The sequence below is a fragment of the Aquarana catesbeiana genome, linkage group LG03 (genome assembly GCF_042186555.1).
Source record: "Aquarana catesbeiana isolate 2022-GZ linkage group LG03, ASM4218655v1, whole genome shotgun sequence".
Taxonomy (NCBI): Eukaryota; Metazoa; Chordata; class Amphibia; order Anura; family Ranidae; genus Aquarana; species Aquarana catesbeiana.
Window position 1 is genome coordinate 10,374,350 of NC_133326.1, and position 22,564 is coordinate 10,396,913.

A 22,564-nucleotide genomic window follows, 5' to 3' on the forward strand; every position below is an offset into this window, starting at 1 on the left:
TGGGCTCCCCCCCTTTTGAACTGATGGTGCCCGGGCCCAGTACAGGAGTTCTCAGTGGCCCTGCGGATGAGATTCAAACCGTGTTTGGGCTGAATGTACCAAGTTGATCGATCGATTAACTTGGGTACAACCAGCATGCTGGGTTTTACTTACGATTATCGCTAGCGGCAGCTACAGCCGCTACCACTAATCACTGTCTTCCCCTGGCCCCTTGCCGGGATGGGGACAATAGCTCGGCAGGAAGGATTCCCGCATCAAGACTGTCTGTGCTGATGGGGGAATCGAGCAAATTTCTTTCCTGCATGTGGCAGGCCTTCTGCCTCGTTCACACCGGTGTGCGTTTAAGTGTGAGGGTCGTGTTTGCCAGCAAGGGGATACACGGAACCCCTGTGTGCGTTTGGGGGACCCGCATGCACCCGCACAGATGTCAAATTGGGAGCAGCCACTGAGTTCCAATGGACGTGAATAGGAATGCCTGAACATCTGTGCATCCCCGTGCAGGAAAATGCCGCCCTCGCACAAGTGAACGCTTACTTACGCCCGTGTGAATGAGGTTTAAGGCTCCGTTCACACATGGGCATTTTGAATCGCTGGGCGGAATCGCAGCACAGCGCAGGACGTGTTTGCGAGGCCATTATTTCTTGATGGCACGCTAAGTACGTTGCGATTTTGCCGTGCAACAAATCACGCTGCAATCTCGCAAACAAAAATTGCGCAACACGCAATTCCCAAAAGAAGAAGTTTATTCACTGATAAAAAAATACAAGGCTTCTCCTAAAAGGTGGGTGAGGTCACAATACCCATCTCAGCCAATAAGAGGAAGCCTTGTATTCATTAATAGAAAAAAATACAAGGCTTCTCCTAAATGACGGGTGACGCCACAATCCCCATCTCAGCCAATAAGAGGAAGCCTTGTATTCATTGATAGAAAAAAATACAAGGCTTCTCCTAAATGACGGGTGACGCCACAATCCCCATCTCAGCCAATAAGAGGAAGCCTTGTATTCATTAATAGAAAAAAATACAAGGCTTCTCCTAAATGGTGGGTGACGTCACAATCCCCATCTCAGCCAATAAGAGGAAGCCTTGTATTCATTGATAGAAAAAAATACAAGGCTTCTCCTAAATGGTGGGTGACGTCACAATCCCCATCTCAGCCAATAAGAGGAAGCCTTGTATTCATTGATAGAAAAAAATACAAGGCTTCTCCTAAATGGTGGGTGACGTCACAATCCCCATCTCAGCCAATAAGAGGAAGCCTTGTATTCATTAATAGAATAAAATACAAGGCTTTTCCTGAATGACGGGTGACGTCACAATCCCCATCTCAGCCAATAAGAGGAAGCCTTGTATTCATTGATAGAAAAAAATACAAGGCTTCTCCTAAATGGTGGGTGACGTCACAATCCCCATCTCAGCCAATAAGAGGAAGCCTTGTATTCATTGATAGAAAAAAATACAAGGCTTCTCCTAAATGGTGGGTGACGTCACAATCCCCATCTCAGCCAATAAGAGGAAGCCTTGTATTCATTAATAGAATAAAATACAAGGCTTTTCCTGAATGACGGGTGACGTCACAATCCCCATCTCAGCCAATAAGAGGAAGCCTTGTATTCATTGATAAAAAATACAAGGCTTCTCCTAAATGGTGGGTGACGTCACAATCCCCATCTCAGCCAATAAGAGGAAGCCTTGTATTCATTAACTAAATTGCACGACACGTGTTGCCCAAAACAAGTTCCAGAACTTCGCGAGCAGGAAAATCGCACAGTGTTTAGGGTGCCATTAAGGTATAATGGCATCTCAAACTCGTCCTGCGTTTTTTCGGCGAATTCCAATCGCGTATGTGTGAACGGAGTCTCAGGGTCTGTGTTGAACGGCTTTGATGGGAAAATGTTTCTAACATCAGATTGGGACGTTACGGAGATCATTCAGGATTTGTTTCAGGTGCAGTTGACATGCGTTTGATCTGCTTCAGCCGCTTTTACATTCCCGCGGACTTGTTTAGGGGGAGAAGCAGTTCTGAAGCGAACAAAAGCCGGGCAAGAGAGGCCCTTAAGCCCTGGTTCCCACCGGTGTGATTTGACAGTTCAAAATCGCATTGACAAGTCGCAGCCCACTGCCTGCAATGGAAGCATTCAAATCGTTGCGACTCAAGTTGCAGCGACTTTGAAAAAGGTTCCTGCGCTACTTTTTGGGTTATTTATTTGCGACTTGCAAAGACTTCTGTTAAATGAAGTCTCAATAAAAATGGAGGTGCAAATCGCACTAATCCGCGGCTTTGAAATTGCACTGAAGTAGCGCGATTTCAAAGCCGCACTGGTGTGAACCAGGGCTAAAAGGTTCAAGGTTTCCAGGCACTTCACAAACATCCTTTGGGCCAGCTTAAAACAGACGTATGGGGATACGTTCGCCATCCTTCGGGTGGACCGGATGACAAATCAGATTGGAAACGGACATGCAGTCATAGAGAACAGCGGGCTGTGTCCGTGTCTGCTCTGTATGGCGGAGTGGACACGGACCTGTCATCTGGGGTCAGTGGAGAGATCCCCCCGCGGAGCAGGCGGATCCGCTTAAATGGATTCCACCCGTGTAAAAGGGGCCTAAAACTTCCCATAGATGGATTGTTTTTTAATCTGCCAGGCGCCGGATCAAAAAAAAAAAAAAGCGGATTCCCCCATTAACACAACTGAGGTGGATGGGGGGGGGTATCCTCCCTGCTGCACGATTGTATTCTGACGGCAGTAACTCCTCCTCTTCGCAGGCGATTGGCTGCAGCCACTGTTTTCCAACAGTCCCGCTCAAGAGAAGTCAATTAGTAATGGCCACAGATGGATGGAAATTCAGACCGTCCCTGCTGAACCAGCTGAACTTGGATCCATCTATGGTCAGCTTAAAGGGAGTTGTAAACCCTCAAGGTGGTTTGCATTCTATGCATTAAGGTGAAAAACTTCCTGTGATGTGGCAGCCCCTCCCCCCTTTTTACTTACCCAATCTTTCCAGCGACGGAGACGAGCACACCCGCGAGCACACCCGCTCCACCCGCTGTCTCAGGTCTTGGTTGCATAGACTGATAGCAGTGCAGCCATTGGCGAAAGATGGCAGCTGCCTTTGCTGAAAAGGATAGGAGGGGTTTAGTTCCACTTTAATATGAGATAATTTAAAGAATGTAAATTAGCTGATTGAGATGATGTCATTGGATGGACTACAGATACATTTGGCAACACTGTATTGAGTAAATTAAAAGAAGGTGCAAAAATTGTATATTCTCTTATCACTGTGATTATTGCGTCATCTTATCACTGTGATGATTGCGTCATCTTATCACTTTGATGATGATTGCGTCATCTTATCACTTTGATGATGATTGCGTCATCTTATCACTTTGATGATGATTGCGTCATCTTATCACTTTGATGATGATTGCGTCATCTTATCACTTTGATGATGATTGCGTCATCTTATCACTTTGATGATGATTGCGTCATCTTATCACTTTGATGATGATTGCGTCATCTTATCACTTTGATGATGATTGCGTCATCTTATCACTTTGATGATGATTGCGTCATCTTATCACTTTGATGATGATTGCGTCATCTTATCACTTTGATGATGATTGCGTCATCTTATCACTTTGATGATGATTGCGTCATCTTATCACTTTGTTGATGATTGCGTCATCTTATCGCCGTGATGATGATTGCGTCATCTTATCGCCGTGATTATTGAGTCATCTTATCGCTGTGATTATTGCGTCATCTTATCACCGTGATGATTGCGTCATCTTATCACTGTGATCACATAATGTTAGAACGGCTCCAGTTTGTATTACTGAGACAGCATATCAGTGAGACAACAGCGTGTCTGAGAGTCTCTCATCAGGACATCAGTGATTTCGTAGAAATTGTTCTCAATAGCCAGATTGTATTGCAGGTTAATGTCCTTGCAACAAGAGATGACACGTCTCAGGTTCTGCAGTCCAGTCCCTCCCGGGGGGTTCACTTTACATCTGAAAAAAAAAAACCCACACATTAGATACACATCTGCATGTCTTGCCACTTTAAGACCAGGTCTTTTCTGGAACTTTTTGATTACAAATTTAAATGAGTATTTTTTGCTAGAAAATTACCTAGAACCCCCAAACATTATATATATATATTTTTTAGCAGAGACCCTAGAGAATAAAATGACATATCATTGCAATATTTTATGTCACACCGTATTTGCGCAGCAGTCTTTAAAATGCCATTTTTTGGGGTAAAAAACACACTTTAAAAAAATAAATAAACAAAAAAAAAAAAAAAACAGGAAAGTTACCCCCATTTTTTTGTATAATGTGAAAGATGATGTTACGCCAAGTAAACAGATACAGATCAGTGGGAGGAATAGTGCCCCATCATTGGTATCAGTGGGAGGAATAGTACCCCATCGTTGGTGTCAGTGGGAGGAATAGTCCCCCATCATTGGTGTCAGTGGAAGGAATAGTGCCCCATCATTGGTGTCAGTGGGAGGAATAGTGCCCCATCATTGGTATCAGTGGGAGGAATAGTGCCCCATCATTGGTATCAGTGGGAGGAATAGTGTTCCCATCATTGGTGTCAGTGGGAGGAATTGTGCCACATCATTGGTGTCAGTGGGAGGAATAGTGCCCCATCATTGGTGTCAGTAGGAGGAATAGTGCCCCATCATTGGTGTCAGTGGGAGGAATAGTGCCCCATCATTGGTGTCAGTGGGAGGAATAGTGCCCCGTCAGTGGGAGTGGGAGGAATAGTACACCATCACTGGTATCAGTGGGTGGAATAGTGCCCCATCATTGGTGTCAGTGGGAGGAATAATGCCCCATCATTGGTATCAGTAGAAGGAATAATGTTCCATCATTGGTGTCAGTGGGAGGAATAATGCCCCATCATTGGTATCAGTATGAGGAATAGTGCCCCATCATTGGTGTCAGTGGGAGGAATAGTGCCTCATCATTGTTATCAGTGGAAGGAATAGTGTCCCATCATTGGTGTCAGTGGGAGGAATAATGCCCCATGATTGGTATCAGTGGGCGGAAGAGTGCCCCATCATTGGTATCAGTAGAAGGAATAGTGTCCCATCATTGGTGTCAGTGGGAGGAATAGTGAGTGCTCCATCATTTATATCAGTTGAAGGAATTATGCCCCCTTGGTGGAAGCAGTGGAAGGAATAGTGCCCCATTTCTAGTGTCAGTGTGTGGAGCAGAGCTCCATCGTTGATGTCAGTGGGAAGAATAGTGCCCCATAATATTTATAATTTGAACAAATTATGCCACCTTGTTGGAATCAGTAGAAGGCATAGTGTTCCATTATTGGTGTCAGTGGGAGAAATAGTGTTCCATTTCATTTATATCAGTAAGAAGAATTATCCCCCCCCTTGTCACAGTTAGTTTAAGGAATAGTGCCCCATTGTTGGGTGTCATTGGGACAAATAGTGCCCCATAGTTGGTGTCAGTGGAAGGAATAGTGCCCCATTGTTGGTGTCAGTGGAAGGAATAGTGCCCCATTGTTGGTGTCAGTGGAAGGAATAGTGCCCCATTGTTGGTGTCAGTGGGAGAAATAGTGCCCCATCATTGGTGTCAGTGGGAGGAATAGTGCCCCATTGTTGGTGTCAGTGGGAGGAATAGTGCCCCAAGGGTTGGATAAAGGGCAGGCCACGGCTTGGTAGACCACTGCTTTAGACCAAAGCATTGTGCCACTAATCACGTATCTACATGTTGCCCCGTTCATACACAGTTCTGTATCTTACTTGTTGGATATCTGCTCAAAGACTCCTTTGCTGAGTAATTGCCGCTGCTTCAGTTCCTCTAAATACTGGAAGTCGCCACCAACAATCACCTTCTGATAGAGAACCTCGGCCCAGTCTGGCTGCACTTCATAGGCTTCAGAAACAATTACAGCCTAAAAGACGAGAGAGGAAGAGCCAGATCCATCAGGGAGGAATTCAGTGACTCAATTCATTATGGATTATTAAAGAAATGAAAGATTATATATAAGACTCAGGATACTGTATTCTGTTTGTAGTATGTTTGTACTTTTATGTGTCTTCCCAAGCAGTGTAGAATGATATACTGGGGTAAAGTCCCCAATTCATACAATGGGTGTCTCTATCACAGACCAATGGCCTTTATGTTCAAAGCTGAAGTTTAAAGAATATTTGTTTTTCCTACAACTTAATGATTTAACTTACCTGTAATGAAAGCTGTCCCGAATCTTTTAGGCTGCCGGACCCTGTAGAAATCTTCTGCGCAGAGTGCTCAGTCCTCTTCCTGGCATTGAACCTCTAAAACTGTGCGAGGGTTAATAGGTTTCAGATCTTCAGACTGACCTCAATAGAGGAAGCTCCCAATGGAGACCCGCCCCTTGCCAAATCCTTTCTTAACCATTGTGAAAAGACTGTGCATAGTGTGCACTGCATGTACCACGGATCTGTGAATGGGGGAGCCTTGGATGAATGACCGGATCCTCTCCCCCCATATTCAAAGATTGTGTTACATGCAGTGTAATTAATATAGAGGCTTTTCTCAATGGATGAGATCCCCGTTGGGAACTTCTTCTACTGAGCTCAGCCTGGAGACTCAAACCGATTAACCCACCTCAGCAGTTCAGTGCCAGGAAGAGGACCAGGCACCCCGCACAGAAGAATACCAGCCTGCATGATGTGGATAAGTTAGGTCACAAAGCTAACTGAACTAAACTTCATCTCCATATAACACAATCTTTTCTCCAGTTCCAGATCAAGTCCTGGTCTGGACATTAATTAGGAGGGTCTCCTTTACCTGGGTAATCTGACATGGTAAATCTACCTGACCTAAAGTGAATTTTCACCAACATGTAACATAAACTCGCACCGTTATGTAAATACAGGAACCTAGAAGTGCCTGCACATACAGTTGTGCTCATAAGTTTACATACCCTGGCAGAATTTATGATTTCTTGGCCATTTTTCAGAGAATATGAATGATAACACATGATATCACTCATGGTTAGTGTTCAGCTGAAGCCATTTATCATCAACTGTGTTTACTCTTTTTAAATCATAATGACAACAGAAACTACCCAAATGACCCTGATCAAAAGTTTACATACCCTGCTGATTGGTGGCCTGATAACATGCACACAAGTTGACACAAAGGGGTTTTAAATGGCTATTAAAGGTAACCATCCTCACCTGTGATCTGTTTGGTTGTAATTAGTGTGTGTATAAAAGGTCAATGAGTTTCTGGACTCCTGACAGACCCTTGCATCTTTCATCCAGTGCTGCACTGACGTTTCTGGATTCTGAGTCATGGGGAAAGCAAAAGAATTGTCAAAGGATCTGCGGGAAAAGGGAGTTGAACTGTATAAAACAGGAAAGAGATATAAAACGCTATCCAAGGAATTGAGAATGCCAATCAGCAGTGTTCAAACTCTAATCAAGAAGTGGAAAATGAGGGGGTTCTGTTGAAACCAAACCACGGTCAGGTAGACCAACTAAAATTTCAGCCACAACTGCCAGGAAAATTGTTCGGGATGCAAAGAAAAACCCACAAATAACTTCAGGTGAAATACAGGACTCTCTGAAAACATGTGGTGTGGTTGTTACAAGATGCACAATAAGGAGGCACTTGAAGAAAGATGGGCTGCATGGTCGAATCTCCAGAAGAAAGCCATTACTACGCAAATGCTACAAAGTATCCCGCTTACAATACGCCAAACAGCACAGAGACAAGCCTCAAACCTTCTGGCACAAAGTCATTTGGAGTGATGAGACCAAAATTTAGCTTTTTGGCCAAAACCATAAATGCAACATTTGGAGAGGAGTCAACAAGGCCTATGATGAAAGGTCCACCATTCCTACTGTGAAACACGGAGGTGGATCGCTGATGTTTTGGGGATGTGTGAGCTACAAAGGCACAGGAAATTTGGTAAAAATTAATAGCAAGATGAATGCAGTATGTTATCACAAAATACTGGAGGAACATTTGTATTCATCAGCCAGGAAGCTGCTCATGGGACGTACTTGGACATTCCAACATGACAATGATCCAAAACACAAGGCCAAGTCGACCTGTCATTGGCTACAGCAGAATAAAGTGAAGGTTCTGGTGTGGCCATCTCAGTCTCCTGACCTCAATATGATTGAGCCGCTCTGGGGAGATCTCAAATGTGCCGTTCATGCAAGACAGCCTAAGAATTTACAGGAACTGGAGGTTTTGTGCCAAGAGGAATGGGCAGCTTTACCACCTGAGAAGATAAAGAGCCTCATCCACAAATACCACAAAAGACTTCAAGCTGTCATTGATGTTAAAGGGGGCAATACACACAATACAATTAAGAACTGAATCACCTGAATGACCGCAACATACAGGGATATACAATGTAATACTGACACATAATCACACACATGGGTTGGACTTGATGGACTTGTGTCTTTTTTCAACCTCACCTACTATGTAACTATGTAACTGGGGTATGTAAACTTTTGATCAGGGTAATTTGGGTAGTTTCTGTTGTCATTATGATTTAAAAAGAGTAAAAACAGTTGATTGATAATAAATGGCTTCAGCCAAACACTAACCATGAGTGAAAGAAACGTTTTTGTGTTATCATTCATATTCTCTGAAAAATGGCCAAAAAAATCATAAATTCTGCCAGGGTATGTAAACTTATGAGCACAACTGTATCTGCAGCAATCCTCTCACCTTCCTCTAAGAAATTGACACTTAGCCCTCACCTTCCTACACCACCCCTCTATCGGTCACTGAGGCCACCCATCACATTCATGGACCATTAAATGAGGCACAGGGTCAAGAATTAACTATTCTTGAGCCTTAAATTTATTATGTTAAAGGCCAGAACAAGATAGGTTGGGGTTAGGGCTTCCCCTTGAGGAACAAGGTTAGGACTCAGGGATTGGAATAGGGAACTCCTCCAAAGGTCAAAGGTCAGCAGGCGGGTCCCCAGAGGTCAATAGATAGATAGATATATTAATATACAGTATCTCAAAAAAGTGAGTACCCCCCTCACATTTGTGTAAATATTTTCTTCTATCTTTTCATGTGACAACACTGAAGAAATGACACTTGTCTACAATGTAAAGTAGTGAGTGTACAGCTTGTATAACAGTGTAAATTTGCTGTCCCCTCAAAATAGCTCAACACACAGCCATTAATGTCTAAACCGCTGGCAAGAAAAGTCAGTACACCCCTAAGTGAAAATGTCCACATTGGGCCCAATTAGCCATTTTCCCTCCCCGGTGTCATGTGACTCGTTAGTGTTACAAGGTCTGAGGTGTGAATGGAGAGCAGGTGTGTTAAATTTGGTGTTATCACTCTCAGTCTCCCATAGTGGTCACTGGAAGTTCAACATGGCACCTCATGGCAAAGAACTCTCTGAGGATCTGAAAAAAATAATAAAAATACTGTGACATACTGAAGAAGAGCATGATTCCCTCCCTTCAGAGACTGGACCGCAGGGCAGTATTCCAACATGATAACCACCCCAAACACACCTCCAAGACGACCACTGCCTTGCTAAAGAAGCTGAGGGTAAAGGTGATGGACTGGCCAAGCATGTCTCCAGACCTAAACCCTATTGATCATCTGTGGGACATCCTCAAACAGAAGGTGGAGGAGCGCAAGGTCTCTAACATCCACCAGCTCTGTGATGTCATCATGGAGGAGGGGAAGAGGACTCCAGTGACAACCTGTGAAGCTCTGGTGACCTCCATGCCCAAGAGGGTTAAGGCAGTGCTGGAAAATAATGGTGGCCACACAAAATATTGACACTTTGGGCCCAATTTGGAGATTTTCACTTAGGGGTGTACTGACTTTTGTTGCCAGCGGTTTAGACATTAATGGCTGTGTGTTGAGTTATTTTGAGGGGACAGCAAATTTACACTGTTATACAAGCTGTACACTCACAACTTTACATTGTAGACAAGTGTCATTTCTTCAGTGTTGTCACATGAAAAGATAGAAGAAAAGATTTACAAAAATGTGAGGGGTGTACTTGATTTTGTGAGATACTGTGTATATATATAGATATATATATCTATATATATATCTATATATATATATATAGATATATATATATATATATATAGATATATATATATATCTATATATATATATATATATATACAGTGGGGACGGAAAGTATTCAGACCCCCTTAAATTTTTCACTTTGTTATATTGCAGCCATTTGCTAAAATCATTTAAGTTCATTTTTTTTCCTCATTAATGTACAAACAGCACCCCATATTGTACACACAGCCCCCCATATTGTACACACAGCACCCCATATTATACACACAGCACCCCATATTGTACACACAGCCCCCCATATTGTACACACAGCCCCCCATATTGTACACACAGCACCCCATATTGTACACACAGCTCCCCATATTGTACACACAGCCCCCCATATTGTACACACAGCCCCCCATATTGTACACACACAGCACCCCATATTGTACACACAGCCCCCCATATTGTACACACACAGCCCCCCATATTGTACACACAGCCCCTCATATTGTACACACAGCACCCCATATTGACAGAAAAACACAGAATTGTTGACATTTTTGCAGATTTATTAAAAAAGAAAAACTGAAATATCACATGGTCCTAAGTATTCAGACCCTTTGCTGTGACACTCATATATATAACTCAGGTGCTGTCCATTTCTTCTGATCATCCTTGAGATGGTTCTACACCTTCATTTGAGTCCAGCTGTGTTTGATTATACTGATTGGTCTTAGGAAAGCCACACACCTGTCTATATAAGACCTTACAGCTCACAGTGCATGTCCGAGCAAATGAGAATCATGAGGTCAAAGGAACTGCCTGAAGAGCTCAGAGACAGAATTGTGGCAAGGCACAGATCTGGCCAAGGTTACAAAAAAATTTCTGCTGCACTTAAGGTTCTTAAGAGCACAGTGGCCTCCATAATCCTTAAATGGAAGACGTTTGGGACGACCAGAACCCGTCCGGCCAAACTGAGCTATCGGGGGGGAAGAGACTTGGTGAGAGAGGTAAAGAAGAACCCAAAGATCACTGTGGCTGAGCTCCAGAGATGCAGTCGGGAGATGGGAGAAAGTTGTAGAAAGTCAACCATCACTGCAGCCCTCCACCAGTCGGGGCTTTATGGCAGAGTGGCCCGACGGAAGCCTCTCCTCAGTACAAGACACATGAAAGCCCGCATGGAGTTTGCTAAAAAACACCTGAAGGACTCCAAGATGGTGAGAAATAAGATTCTCTGGTCTGATGAGACCAAGATAGAACTTTTTGGCCTTAATTCTAAGCGGTATGTGTGGAGAAAACCAGGCACTGCTCATCACCTGTCCAATACAGTCCCAACAGTGAAGCATGGTGGTGGCAGCATCATGCTGTGGGGGTGTTTTTCAGCTGCAGGGACAGGACAACTGGTTGCAATCGAGGGAAAGATGAATGCGGCCAAGTACAGGGATATCCTGGACGAAAACCTTCTCCAGAGTGCTCAGGACCTCAGACTGGGCCGAAGGTTTACCTTCCAACAAGACAATGACCCTAAGCACACAGCTAAAATAAGGAAGGAGTGGCTTCACAACAACTCCGTGACTGTTCTTGAATGGCCCAGCCAGAGCCCTGACTTAAACCCAATTAAGCATCTCTGGAGAGACCTAAAAATGGCCGTCCACCAACGTTTACCATCCCCCCTGACAGAACTGGAGAGGATCTGCAAGGAGGAATGGCAGAGGATCCCCAAATCCAGGTGTGAAAAACTTGTTGCATCTTTCCCAAAAAGACTCATCAAAAGGGGCTTCTACTAAATACTGAGCAAAGGGTCTGAATACTTAGGACCATGTAATATTTCAGTTTTTTTTCTTTTTTAATAAATCTGCAAAAATGTCAACAATTCTGTGTTTTTCTGTCAATATGGGGTGCTGTGTGTACAATATGGGGTGCTGTGTGTACAATATGGGGGCTGTGTGTACAATATGGGGTGCTGTGTGTACAATATGGAGTGCTGTGTGTACAATATGGGGAGCTGTGTGTACAATATGGGGGGCTGTGTGTACAATATGGGGGGCTGTGTGTACAATATGGGGGGCTGTGTGTACAATATGGGGGGCTGTGTGTACAATATGGGGGGCTGTGTGTACAATATGGGGTGCTGTGTGTACAATATGGGGAGCTGTGTGTACAATATGGGGTGCTGTGTGTACAATATGGGGGGCTGTGTGTACAATATGGGGGGCTGTGTGTACAATATGGGGGGCTGTGTGTACAATATGGGGGGCTGTGTGTACAATATGGGGGGCTGTGTGTACATTAATGAGGAAAAAACTGAACTTAAATGATTTTAGCAAATGGCTGCAATATAACAAAGAGTGAAAAATTTAAGGGGGTCTGAATACTTTCCGTCCTCACTGTATATATATATATATATATATATATATATATATATATATATATATATATACACACACTTACACAGTGCCTTGAAAAAGTATTCATATCCCTTGAAATTTTCCCACATTTTGTTATGTTACAACCAAAAACGTAAATGTATTTTATTGGGGTTTTATGTGATAGATCAACACAAAGTGGCACATAATTGTGAAGTGGAAGGAAAATTATAAATGATACAAATAAATATGTGAAAAGTGTGTGTGTGTGTGGGGGGGGTACATTTGTATGGCGTCCCCCTGAGTCAATACTTTGTAGAACCTCCTTTCTCTACAAGTCTTTTTGGGGATGTCTTTACCAGCTTTGCACATCTAGAGAGGACATTTCTGCCCATTCTTCTTTGTAAAATATCTCAAGCTCTGTCAGATTGGATGGAGAGTGTCTGTGTAACTGTCCGCTTGTTACTTTAAACCCTTGTTCAGCACTGACTGACAGGTGGAAACTTTATGCCTTCCTCTTATTTCCCTGGGGAATGTTTTGATTATCAGACTCAGGGGAGCTCTCGTGATTCAGCATTCAGAGGCAAAGCAAGTCAGCAGTACTGTACCTCATGGGAAGGAGATTTTTTTTATTGAAATTTTCTAAAGAAATATATATGTTTTTAGGCATAAATTGAGTCCATTCTGTTAGTTAAAAGATATGCTGTAGACCAGGGGTGTCAAACTCAATTTCATCGTGGGCCGCATCAGCATTATGATTGTCCTAAAAAGGGTCAGTTGTATCTGTAAGATTAGATGTTCAGCACATCCCCTCCCCTTACATTAGTTGTCAAGAGCCACCCCGCCATCAGAAGTGGAGTTCCCCACTCTCCCTTACATCACAGTGCACCCCCTTTCCTTATGCTGCTGCTGGGAAGAAGCTGGATGCATTGTTTGAAAGCAGAAAGTAGGGGTCTGGAGGAGGACCAGAGGAGGGCTGGAGCTCTCCTGCAGCTGCTGGAGAGGTGCGAGGGACACATGAAATGGCCTGGAGGGCCGGATTCGGCCCGCGGGTCTTGTGTTTGACACCTGTGCTGTAGACAATCCAAATCTTTGAACATATAGTCATGTTTCCTTAGATATGTGTGTAGACAACAGAACTCCAACTTGTAATTCCACATTTGTAATTCTGTTGTAACCCCCTTTTTGGTGATCTCTGTAAACTAGTGTATTGTATGTCATTTTTGACAGTTTTTGCCGTGTTTAAGGAGTTAAAAGGATTAACCTCTGTGGTGTTCAACCCTACTGCACACCTTTGAGGCAAAAGAATAAAAGTACTGCACCCGTCGAAAGCTCTCCTCTCGTTATTTACTCAAATCCAATGGGGCCGCTACAGTCTGTGAACAGCAATTTTCAAGTCTTCTAAGATTGTCCTGTATTTGGCTCCATTCATCATCCCATCAACTCTGACCAGCTTCCCTGTCCCTGCTGAAGAAAATCATCTCCACAACATGATGCTGCCACCACCATGTTTCACGGTGGGGATGGTGTGTTCAGGGTGATGTGCAGTGTTAGTTTTCCACCACACATAACGTTTTGCTTTTAGGCCAAAAAGTTCAATTTTGGTCTCATCTGACCAGAGCACCTTCTTCCACATGTTTGCTGTGTCCTCCACATGGCTTCTCACAAACTACAAACAGGACTTCTTATGACTTTCTTTCACCAATGTCTTTCTTCTTGTCACTCTTCTATAAAGGTCAGATTTGTGGAGAACACGACTAATAGTTGTCCTGTGGACAGATTCTCCCACCTGAGCTGTGGATCTCTGCAGCTCCTCCAGAGTTACCATGGACCTCTTGGCTCTTCTCTGATGAATGCTCTCCTTGCCCGGCCGGTCAGTTTAGGTGGACGGCCATGTCTTGGTAGGTTTGCAGTTGTGCCATACTCTTTCCATTTTCGGATGATGGATTGAACAGAGCTCCGTGAGATGTCCAAAGCTTGGGATATTTTTTTTATAACCTAACCCTGCTTTATACTTCTCCACAACTTTATCCCTGACCTGTCTGGTGTGTTCCTTGGCCTTCATGATGCTGTTTGTTCACTAAGGTTCTCTAACAAACCTCTGAGGGCTTCACAGAACAGTTGTGTTTATACTGAGATTAAATTACACACAGGTGGACTCTATTTAATAATTAGGTGACTTCTGAAGGCAATTGGTTCCACTAGATTTTAGAGGTATCAGAGTAAAGGGGGCTGAATACAAATGCCCCCCCCCCCACACTTTTCACATATTTATTTGTAAAAAAAATTTGAAAACCATTTATCATTTTCCTTCCACTTCACAATTATGTGCCATTTGTGTTAGTCTATCACATAAAATCCCAATTCACCTTTTTGGCTGTAATATGACATAATGTGGAAAATTTCAAGGTGTATGAATACTTTTTCAAGGCACTGTATGGAGGGGGATCGGGGACGATGTCCCCCTGAAGAAGTGGGTTGCCATGAAACGCGTAGGGATGAGCCTATTTTGTGATGTTGAGCACACCATTATTTCCGGCTAATGCTGGATTACATGCTCTGATATGACTTTTGTGAGTACCGTATATACTCGAGTATAAGCCGAGTTTTTCAGCACATTTTTTTGTGCTGAAAATGCCCCCCTCAGCTTATACTTGAGCCAAGCACTTTTCTGCAGCAGAGAATGACATTTTCCGAACCGAATTTGGGGCCCCGTACCTCAGGGCCACTTGGTGCTGGGAACCCCAGCTTTGGATATATTGTAGTGCTAGTTCCACTGGGTTTGCACACCAAATTTGGGGTTCCTAGCACCAAGTAGCCCTGAGATACGGGGCCCCAAAGTCGGTCAACTGTTACCATCTGCAGCAATGTCATTTCGGGACCCTTTGGATCCAGAGACCGCAAATTTTGGCTGCATCTAGGTGGCATCTAGGAACCCTTAACTACCAAGTTTGAAGTTCAGGGGACCTATGGCTGCAAATGGGCACAGTGAGGCTGCAAATGGGCATTGTTGACCCTCTTTTTCCACTTACAGTAGCTGCACATTTCTCACCCTAGGCTTATACTCGAGTCAATACGTTTTCCCAGTTTTTTGTGGTAAAATTAGGTGCCTCGGCTTATATTGGGGTCGGCTTATACTCGAGTACCATGGGCCATGGTCTTTGTTGTTGTCTTTTGAGTGATACCGGCAATCCCCTGATGGTGAATACATTGGAGACTGAAGGTCTATCGGACTCCATCCATCAGAGGTGCAGACCATTGTGCTGTGGACTGGTGATTATTCATGCTTCATAAAGCTCTTATAATGTGGAGGTTTATTTTTAGGTAAGCGCTTTGTGTTGGTGGTGGAAATCTCTAAGACACAGACTGACAAGGGGGATCTAATAAAGTGGCCGGTGAGTGTAGAATGCATGGGTTGTTTTTTTTTAATGCCCATTAAAGGTGAACTAAACCTCTAAGCGATCAACTTTTTGCTAAATTAGTATCTAAGCTGGATAGGTTTCCCTCTTATCGACCATTCTGTGAAGATCCATGGCATAAAATCCTAAGTAAATCAACTTTGTACAGTGAGTGAAATAAGTATTTGATCCCCCTATCAATCAGCAAGATTTCTGGCTCCCAGGTGTCTTCTATACAGGTAATGAGCTGAGATTAGGAGCACTCTCTTAAAGGGAGTGCTCCTAATCTCAGATTGTTACCTGTATAAAAGACACCTGTCCAAAGAAGCAATCAATCAATTAGATTCCAATCTCTCCACCATGGCTAAGACCAAAGATGTCAGGGACAAGATTGTAGACCTACACAAGGCTGGAATGGGCTGCAAGACCATCGCCAAGCAGCTTGGTGAGAGGGTGACAACAGTTGGTGCGATTATTCGCAAATGGAAGAAACACAAAATAACTGTCAATCTCCCTCGGTCTGGGGCTCCATACAAGATCTCACCTCGTGGAGTTTCAATGATCATGAGAACGGTGAGGAATCAGCCCAGAACTACACAGGAGAATCTTGTCAATGATCTCAAGGCAGCTGGGACCATAGTCACCGAGAAAACAATTGGTAACACACTACGACGTGAAGGACTGAAATCCTGCAGCATCCGCAAGGTCCCCCTGCACATGAAATCACATGTACAGGACCATCTGAAGTTTTCTAATGAACATCTGAATGATTCAGAGGAGAACCGAGGGAAAGTGTTGTGGTCAGATGAGACCAAAATCCAGCTCTTTGGCATCAACTCAACTCACCGTGTTTGAAGGAGGAGGAATGCTGCCTATGACCCCAAGAACACCATCCCCCACCATCAAACATGGAGGTGGAAACATTATACTTTGGGGGTGTTTTTCTGCTAAGGGGACAGGACAACTTCACCACATCAAAGGGACGATGGACGGGGCCATGTACCATCAAATCTTGGGTGAGAACCTCCTTCCCCCAGCCAGGGCATTGAAAATGGGTGGTGGATGGATATTCCAGCATGATAATGACCCAAAACACACGGCCAAGGCAACAAAGGAGAGGCTCAAGAAGAAGCACGCTAAGGTCCTGGAGTGGCCTAGCCAGTCTCTAGACCTTAATCCCATAGAAAGTATGTGGAGGAAGCTGAAGGTTCGAGATTCCAAATGTCAGACTCGAAACCTTAATGACTTGGAGAGGATCTGCAAAAAGGACAAAATCCCTCCTGAGATGTGTGCAAACCTGGTGGCCAACTACAGGAAACGTCTGACCTCTGTGATTGCCAACAAGGGTTTTGCCACCAACTACCAAGTCATGTTTTGCGAAGGGGTCAAATCCTTATTTCACTCATTTTAAGAGAGTGCTCCTAATCTCAGCTCGTTACCTGTATAGAAGACACCTGGAAGCCAGAAATCTTGCTGATCGATAGGGGGATCAAATACTTATTTGACTCATTAAAATGCAAATCAATTTCTACCTTTTTTGAAATGTGTTTTTCTGGTTATTTTTGTTGTCATTCTGTCTCTCACTGTAAAAATAAACCGACCATTAAAATTATGGACTGATTATTTCTTGGTCAGTGGGCAAACATACAAAATCAGCAGGGGTGTCAAATACTTTTTCCCCTCAGTGTAACACTATGAAAATTGAACAATTACAGGGGACAGACGGTAGGGGGAGACTTATGCAAAGCTCTGTAAATGGGACAACAGATTGTAATCTGTTTAACCTTAAATTATGTAGAGGGTTCTTTACTGTAAAAGCGGCAAGGATGTGGAATTCACTTCCACAGGAGGTGGTCTCAGCTGGGGGCATCAATAGTTTCAAGAAACTATTAGATAAGCACCTGAACGACCACAACATACAGGGATATACAATGTAATACGGACATATAATCACACACAGAGGTTGGACTTGATGGACTTGTGTCTTTTTTTTCGACCTCACCTACTATGTAATCCACATTGCCATGGAGTACATGCAGCACCAATCGAATGGAATGACATGGAGGATGGATCACGGTGCAGCAACAATGACTGTATACTACATTTTCTTTTTCCCCGGTAATAGGTTGTTCTGCTGTATATCAGGATGTGCAGAAAGCACACCTGAAAATGTACAAAAAGGCAAACACATGACGGAAGTCTCGGCCGCACATACCTGGTAGAACCGCGGCAGCGCCATTATGGGCTCCATTAAGCTCTCTCGTTCCAAATTGATGAGCCGAGTTTTGTGGCCGCTCTTCAGTAGGTGAAGCTGTAGAGTCAGAAGGCGGGTCAGACGGGCACATCGCAGGGACTGACGGACACAGGAATCCTACATAGAGATGGATACAAGAAATACAGAATGAAGGCAACAAAACAGTTCACTGCAAGCTCTAAGGTCAACGTAGTTTTATTAAAGGGGTTGGAAACCCTTGTGCATCCTATGCATTAAGGTGAAAAAAAAACACCTGGCAGTGACCGGCCCCCCCCAGACCCCCCCGTTTTACTTACCTGAGCCCTGGAACTTCACCCGGCAGGGAAGCGCCGTCTCTCTGCCCGGGGTTATCGGCTCTTGATTGGATAGATCGATAGCAGCGCAGCCATTGGCTCCCGCTGCTGTCAATCAAATCCAATGACGCGGGCCCCGGGGGGGTGGGCGGGGCCGAGTCATAGTTCGGCGGCTATGGACGCAAATGCTGGACTTGGGAGCGCGCCGGCAAGGTAACTCAGAGCGCTTCTCCTAGGGGGGGTCATCTAATGTGGGGAAGAGCCGCCGAGGGACCCCAGAAGAGGATGTTCGGGGCCACTTTGTGCAAAACGAGCTGCACAGTGAAGGTTAGTATGATATGTTTGTTATTTCAAAAAAACAAAAAAACCCTTACAATCACATTAATTATGAGCAAGAGTTTGCTCTGTGCACTGGATATTTTAGATCATGGGTGATCAACCTGCTATTCTTGGAGGCCCCCTGATGTGACCCCAAGAAAATGGCTTCATATTACATTCAATTTGCATTGGGCCACGTTAATAAAAAAAAAAAAAAAAAAAACAGGAACATATTTATCATTATTACTTCTAATCTGTACTTTAAAGTGGCTGTAAAGGCTGAAAGTTTTTTACCTTCATGTGCTGATCACCCCCCCCCCCCCCTCCAATACTCACCTGAGCCCCCTCTCGATCCAGCGATGTGCACGAGAGCCTCGGCTGTCCTGGGGACTCCCTCTCCTCTCTGGCTGAGATAGCTATTGGCTCCTACTGCTGTCAATCACAGCCACTGATCCAATGAAGAAAGAGCATCTTATAGACACATAGAGCGGGGCTCAGGGGTGAGCACACACCAGTGCCTCCAAAGCAAGCGACTTGCTATTGGGGGCACCGGTCAAGGGGGAGGAGCCACGAGCGCCAGCGGGAGACCCTAGAAGAGGAGGATCGGGGGCTGTGCAAAACTTTTACACAGAGCAAGTAAGTATAACATGTTTGTTATTTTTTTTTTTTAAAGCCGAGCCTTTAATACCACTTTAAAGATTTCATCCGACATGGCAGAGTCACTCCAGGGTCCGGAAGGATCCCGACAACATTGTCAGGAACCACCCAGCTGCCTAGTTGATAGGTGAATTCACCTCTCAGCAAGCAGCTCACAGCCAGAGGTAGTGGTGCCCACTCCCTCCTCTGCTCAGTGCTCCAGTGAGCACTGGAGGAGCCAATTTGGAGGCCAAGTCAACACCATGAACTCATTAAAATTGTGTTAATATTATAAGAGTCCATATATGAGACCAAATGAAAGATTCAAAATGTACAAAGAGTCCATATTTAATGTGATAAAGTGAATAATTCCATGGCGGTGTCCATCATCCATCACCAATAGTGCCACAGGGAATCCACCACCAGCTGTAGAAACTGCTTACCAGCTCCAGTTGACCCCTTATATTACAGGGGGTCAGTGAACTGAACACTTATGGCTTAAAACCCAGCCGGGGGGCCTTTCTCCACATCACGGGGTCACCTGACTTCTCCCGATGGTACTCAAGGGATTCGGTAGGAAACGGACACCGGAAAGAAACCAGAGGCTCCAAATAGTGTCAAGTCCTTAGGTTTATTTAGATGAAAATTCTCGCTTACAGCAATAAAAGCCTGAAAGCCTGTGCCGGCCGACGCGCCAAACTTTTCATTCAACCACTTACGGACCGCCGTCCGTCGTTACACGTCGGCTCTTTGAAGAGGAATATTGTTGCTATGGAAGCAGCGGGCAGTCCGCTTTCAGATAAAAGTGGTCTCTGCGGCGGATTCGCCACAAGGTCACTTTTATCGGGGGTGTTAGAGGGCCCCCGCCCCTCCCGCCGCACTCCGGGGTTCTCCTCCGCTTACTGGACCCTCCAGTAGTGGTGGCGAACAATCGAGTCCTTCCCCCTGATTGGCTGGCTGCCGAGTTCAGGGAAGATGACCCCCACTCAGCTCCATAGCACTGACTGGCGGAAGCGACGTCAAACGTCACTTCCGCCCCAATGCTCTTAAAGGAGAATTTATTTTTTTTTCTTCAATGACATTTTTCTTATTTATTTTTTATTACATTTTAGTGTAAATATGAGATGTGAAGTCTTTTGACCCCCCAGATCTCACATTTAAGAGGTCCTGTCATGCTTTTTTTTCTATTACAAGGGATGTTTACATTCCTTGTAATAGGAATAAAAGTGACCCAAAAAATGTTTTCCGCCCAATGCTCTTAAAGGAGAATTATTCTTTTTTTTTTTCAATCACATTTTTGAAATTTATTTTTTATTACATTTTAGTGTAAATACGAGATGTGAGATCTTTTTGACCCCCCAGATCTCATATTAAAGAGGTCCTGTCATGCTTTTTTTCTATTCTATTGTTTACATTCCTTGTAATAGGAATAAAAGTGACCCAAATTATTTTTTTTTAAAAGGACAGTGTCAAAATAAAAAAGAAAAAGTAAAATAAATTAGAAAAAAAAATAAAAAATTAAAGCGCAGAAGTGAGCAGCGCCCGCATATGAAAACGGTGTTCAAACCACACATGTGAGGTATCGCCGCGATCGGTAGAGCGAGAGCAATAATTCTAGCACTAACTATAACTCAAAACTGGTAACCTGTAGACATTTTTAAACGTCGCCTATGGAGATTTTTAAGGGTAAAAGTTTGTCGCCATTCCACGAGCGGGCGCAATTTTGAAGCGCGACATGTTGGGGTATCAATTTACTCGGCGTAACATTATCTTTCATAATTTAAAAAAAAAAATTAAAAATTGGGCTAACTTTACTGTTGCCTTTTTTTTTAAATTTAAAAAAGTGTATTTTTTTAAAAAAAAAGTGCGCTTGTAAGAACGCTGTTCAAATACGGTGTGACAGAAAGCATTGCAAGGACCGCCATTTTATTCTCTAGGGTGTTAGATAAATATATATATAATGTTTGGAGGTTCTACCAAGAAAAAATGATTTTAACTTGTAAACACCAAGTCTGAAAAATAGGCCCGGTCCTTAAAGTGGTTGTAAACTCTCCCCGACAACTTTGCATAAAAAAACCCTAATGAACACTGCTTGTAGATATCTCCTTACTTGCTTAGTATTGTTGTAATCCTTTTTGTTCTTTAGAATGACTCCACTGAGCATGCCCAGATCTCCCCTGACTTACGGCACACTCTGTGTACTTGTCTGTCTATTATCGGATCTTCCTACGGCACGACACTGAAATCCCACGAGACTGCATTATCACTCAGAGCTTCCTACTACACCCCATGTGACCATGTGACATCACATGGAGTGTAAACCTGGGCATGGGACAGCATTACTGCAGTCTTATCAGCTGAAGCTGATAAGACTGACACAGGCAAACACTAGATAATCGGCACAAGTAAATACTATGAAATTAATCAAGTCAGCTATGAGCAGTGAAACAGGGTTGCCATAAAAACGTTGGATTGAGAAGGAGGCTTGGTTAACAGTACAGGAAGTGCTCAATGTAAGGGCGGAAATACACTCCACTGTGGCCTCAGAAAACAATACTTAAGATGGCGCCGCCTAACCCCTGGAAACAAGTTTTTTAAAGTTTCTTTAAACAGTAAGTAACATGCGATTTGGGCTGGATTAGAGTGGCTATAGTTTGATAATTACTTATTATAATGGACTAAATGAAAAGCAGCATCAGAGTGGGAGAGTTTACTTCCTCTTTAAGTGGTTAAAAAAACCTAAGGATTTTACACTATTTGGAGCCTCTGGTTCCTTTCCGGTGTCCATGTCCTACCGAATCCCTTGAGTACCATCGGGAGAAGTGGAGTTGACCCCGTAAAGTGGAGAAAAGGCCCCCCCGGCTGGGATTTAAGCCATAGGCGTTCACCGACCCCCTGTAATATAAGGGGTCAACTGGAGCTGGTAAGCAGTTTCTACAGCTGGTGGTGGATTCCCTGTGGCACTATTGGTGATGGATGATGGACACCGCCATGGAATTATTCACTTCATCACATTACATGTGGACTCTTTGTACATTTGAATCTTTCATTTGGTCACATTTATGGACTTTTATAATATTAGTGCAATTTTATTGTGATGGACTTTTATAATATTAGTGCAATTTTATTGATTTTCTTATTTTGATTGTGATTGTGTTGCACAAAATTGCTGCTTAAGTTTGTAGGGGACAGATGTTATTTATTGCAGTTTTTCTTTTTTTTTTTTACACCATGAACTCCTTGTTGTGTTCCTCGCAGTGTTAATT

At 43.7% G+C, this 22,564-nt stretch overlaps 1 protein-coding gene across 1 annotated transcript in view; it reads right to left on the reverse strand.

The window, feature by feature from the left end:
* Positions 1–401: 401 nt before the first annotated feature.
* SPG11 (SPG11 vesicle trafficking associated, spatacsin) overlaps positions 402–22,564 on the reverse strand; it is a 123,978-nt gene continuing 101,815 nt past the window's right edge. Inside the window, 3 exon segments of the mRNA XM_073618255.1 lie at positions 402–4,012; positions 5,770–5,921; positions 18,013–18,168. Coding sequence (XP_073474356.1) covers positions 3,832–4,012; positions 5,770–5,921; positions 18,013–18,168 — 489 coding nt within the window. The 3' untranslated portion in view covers positions 402–3,831.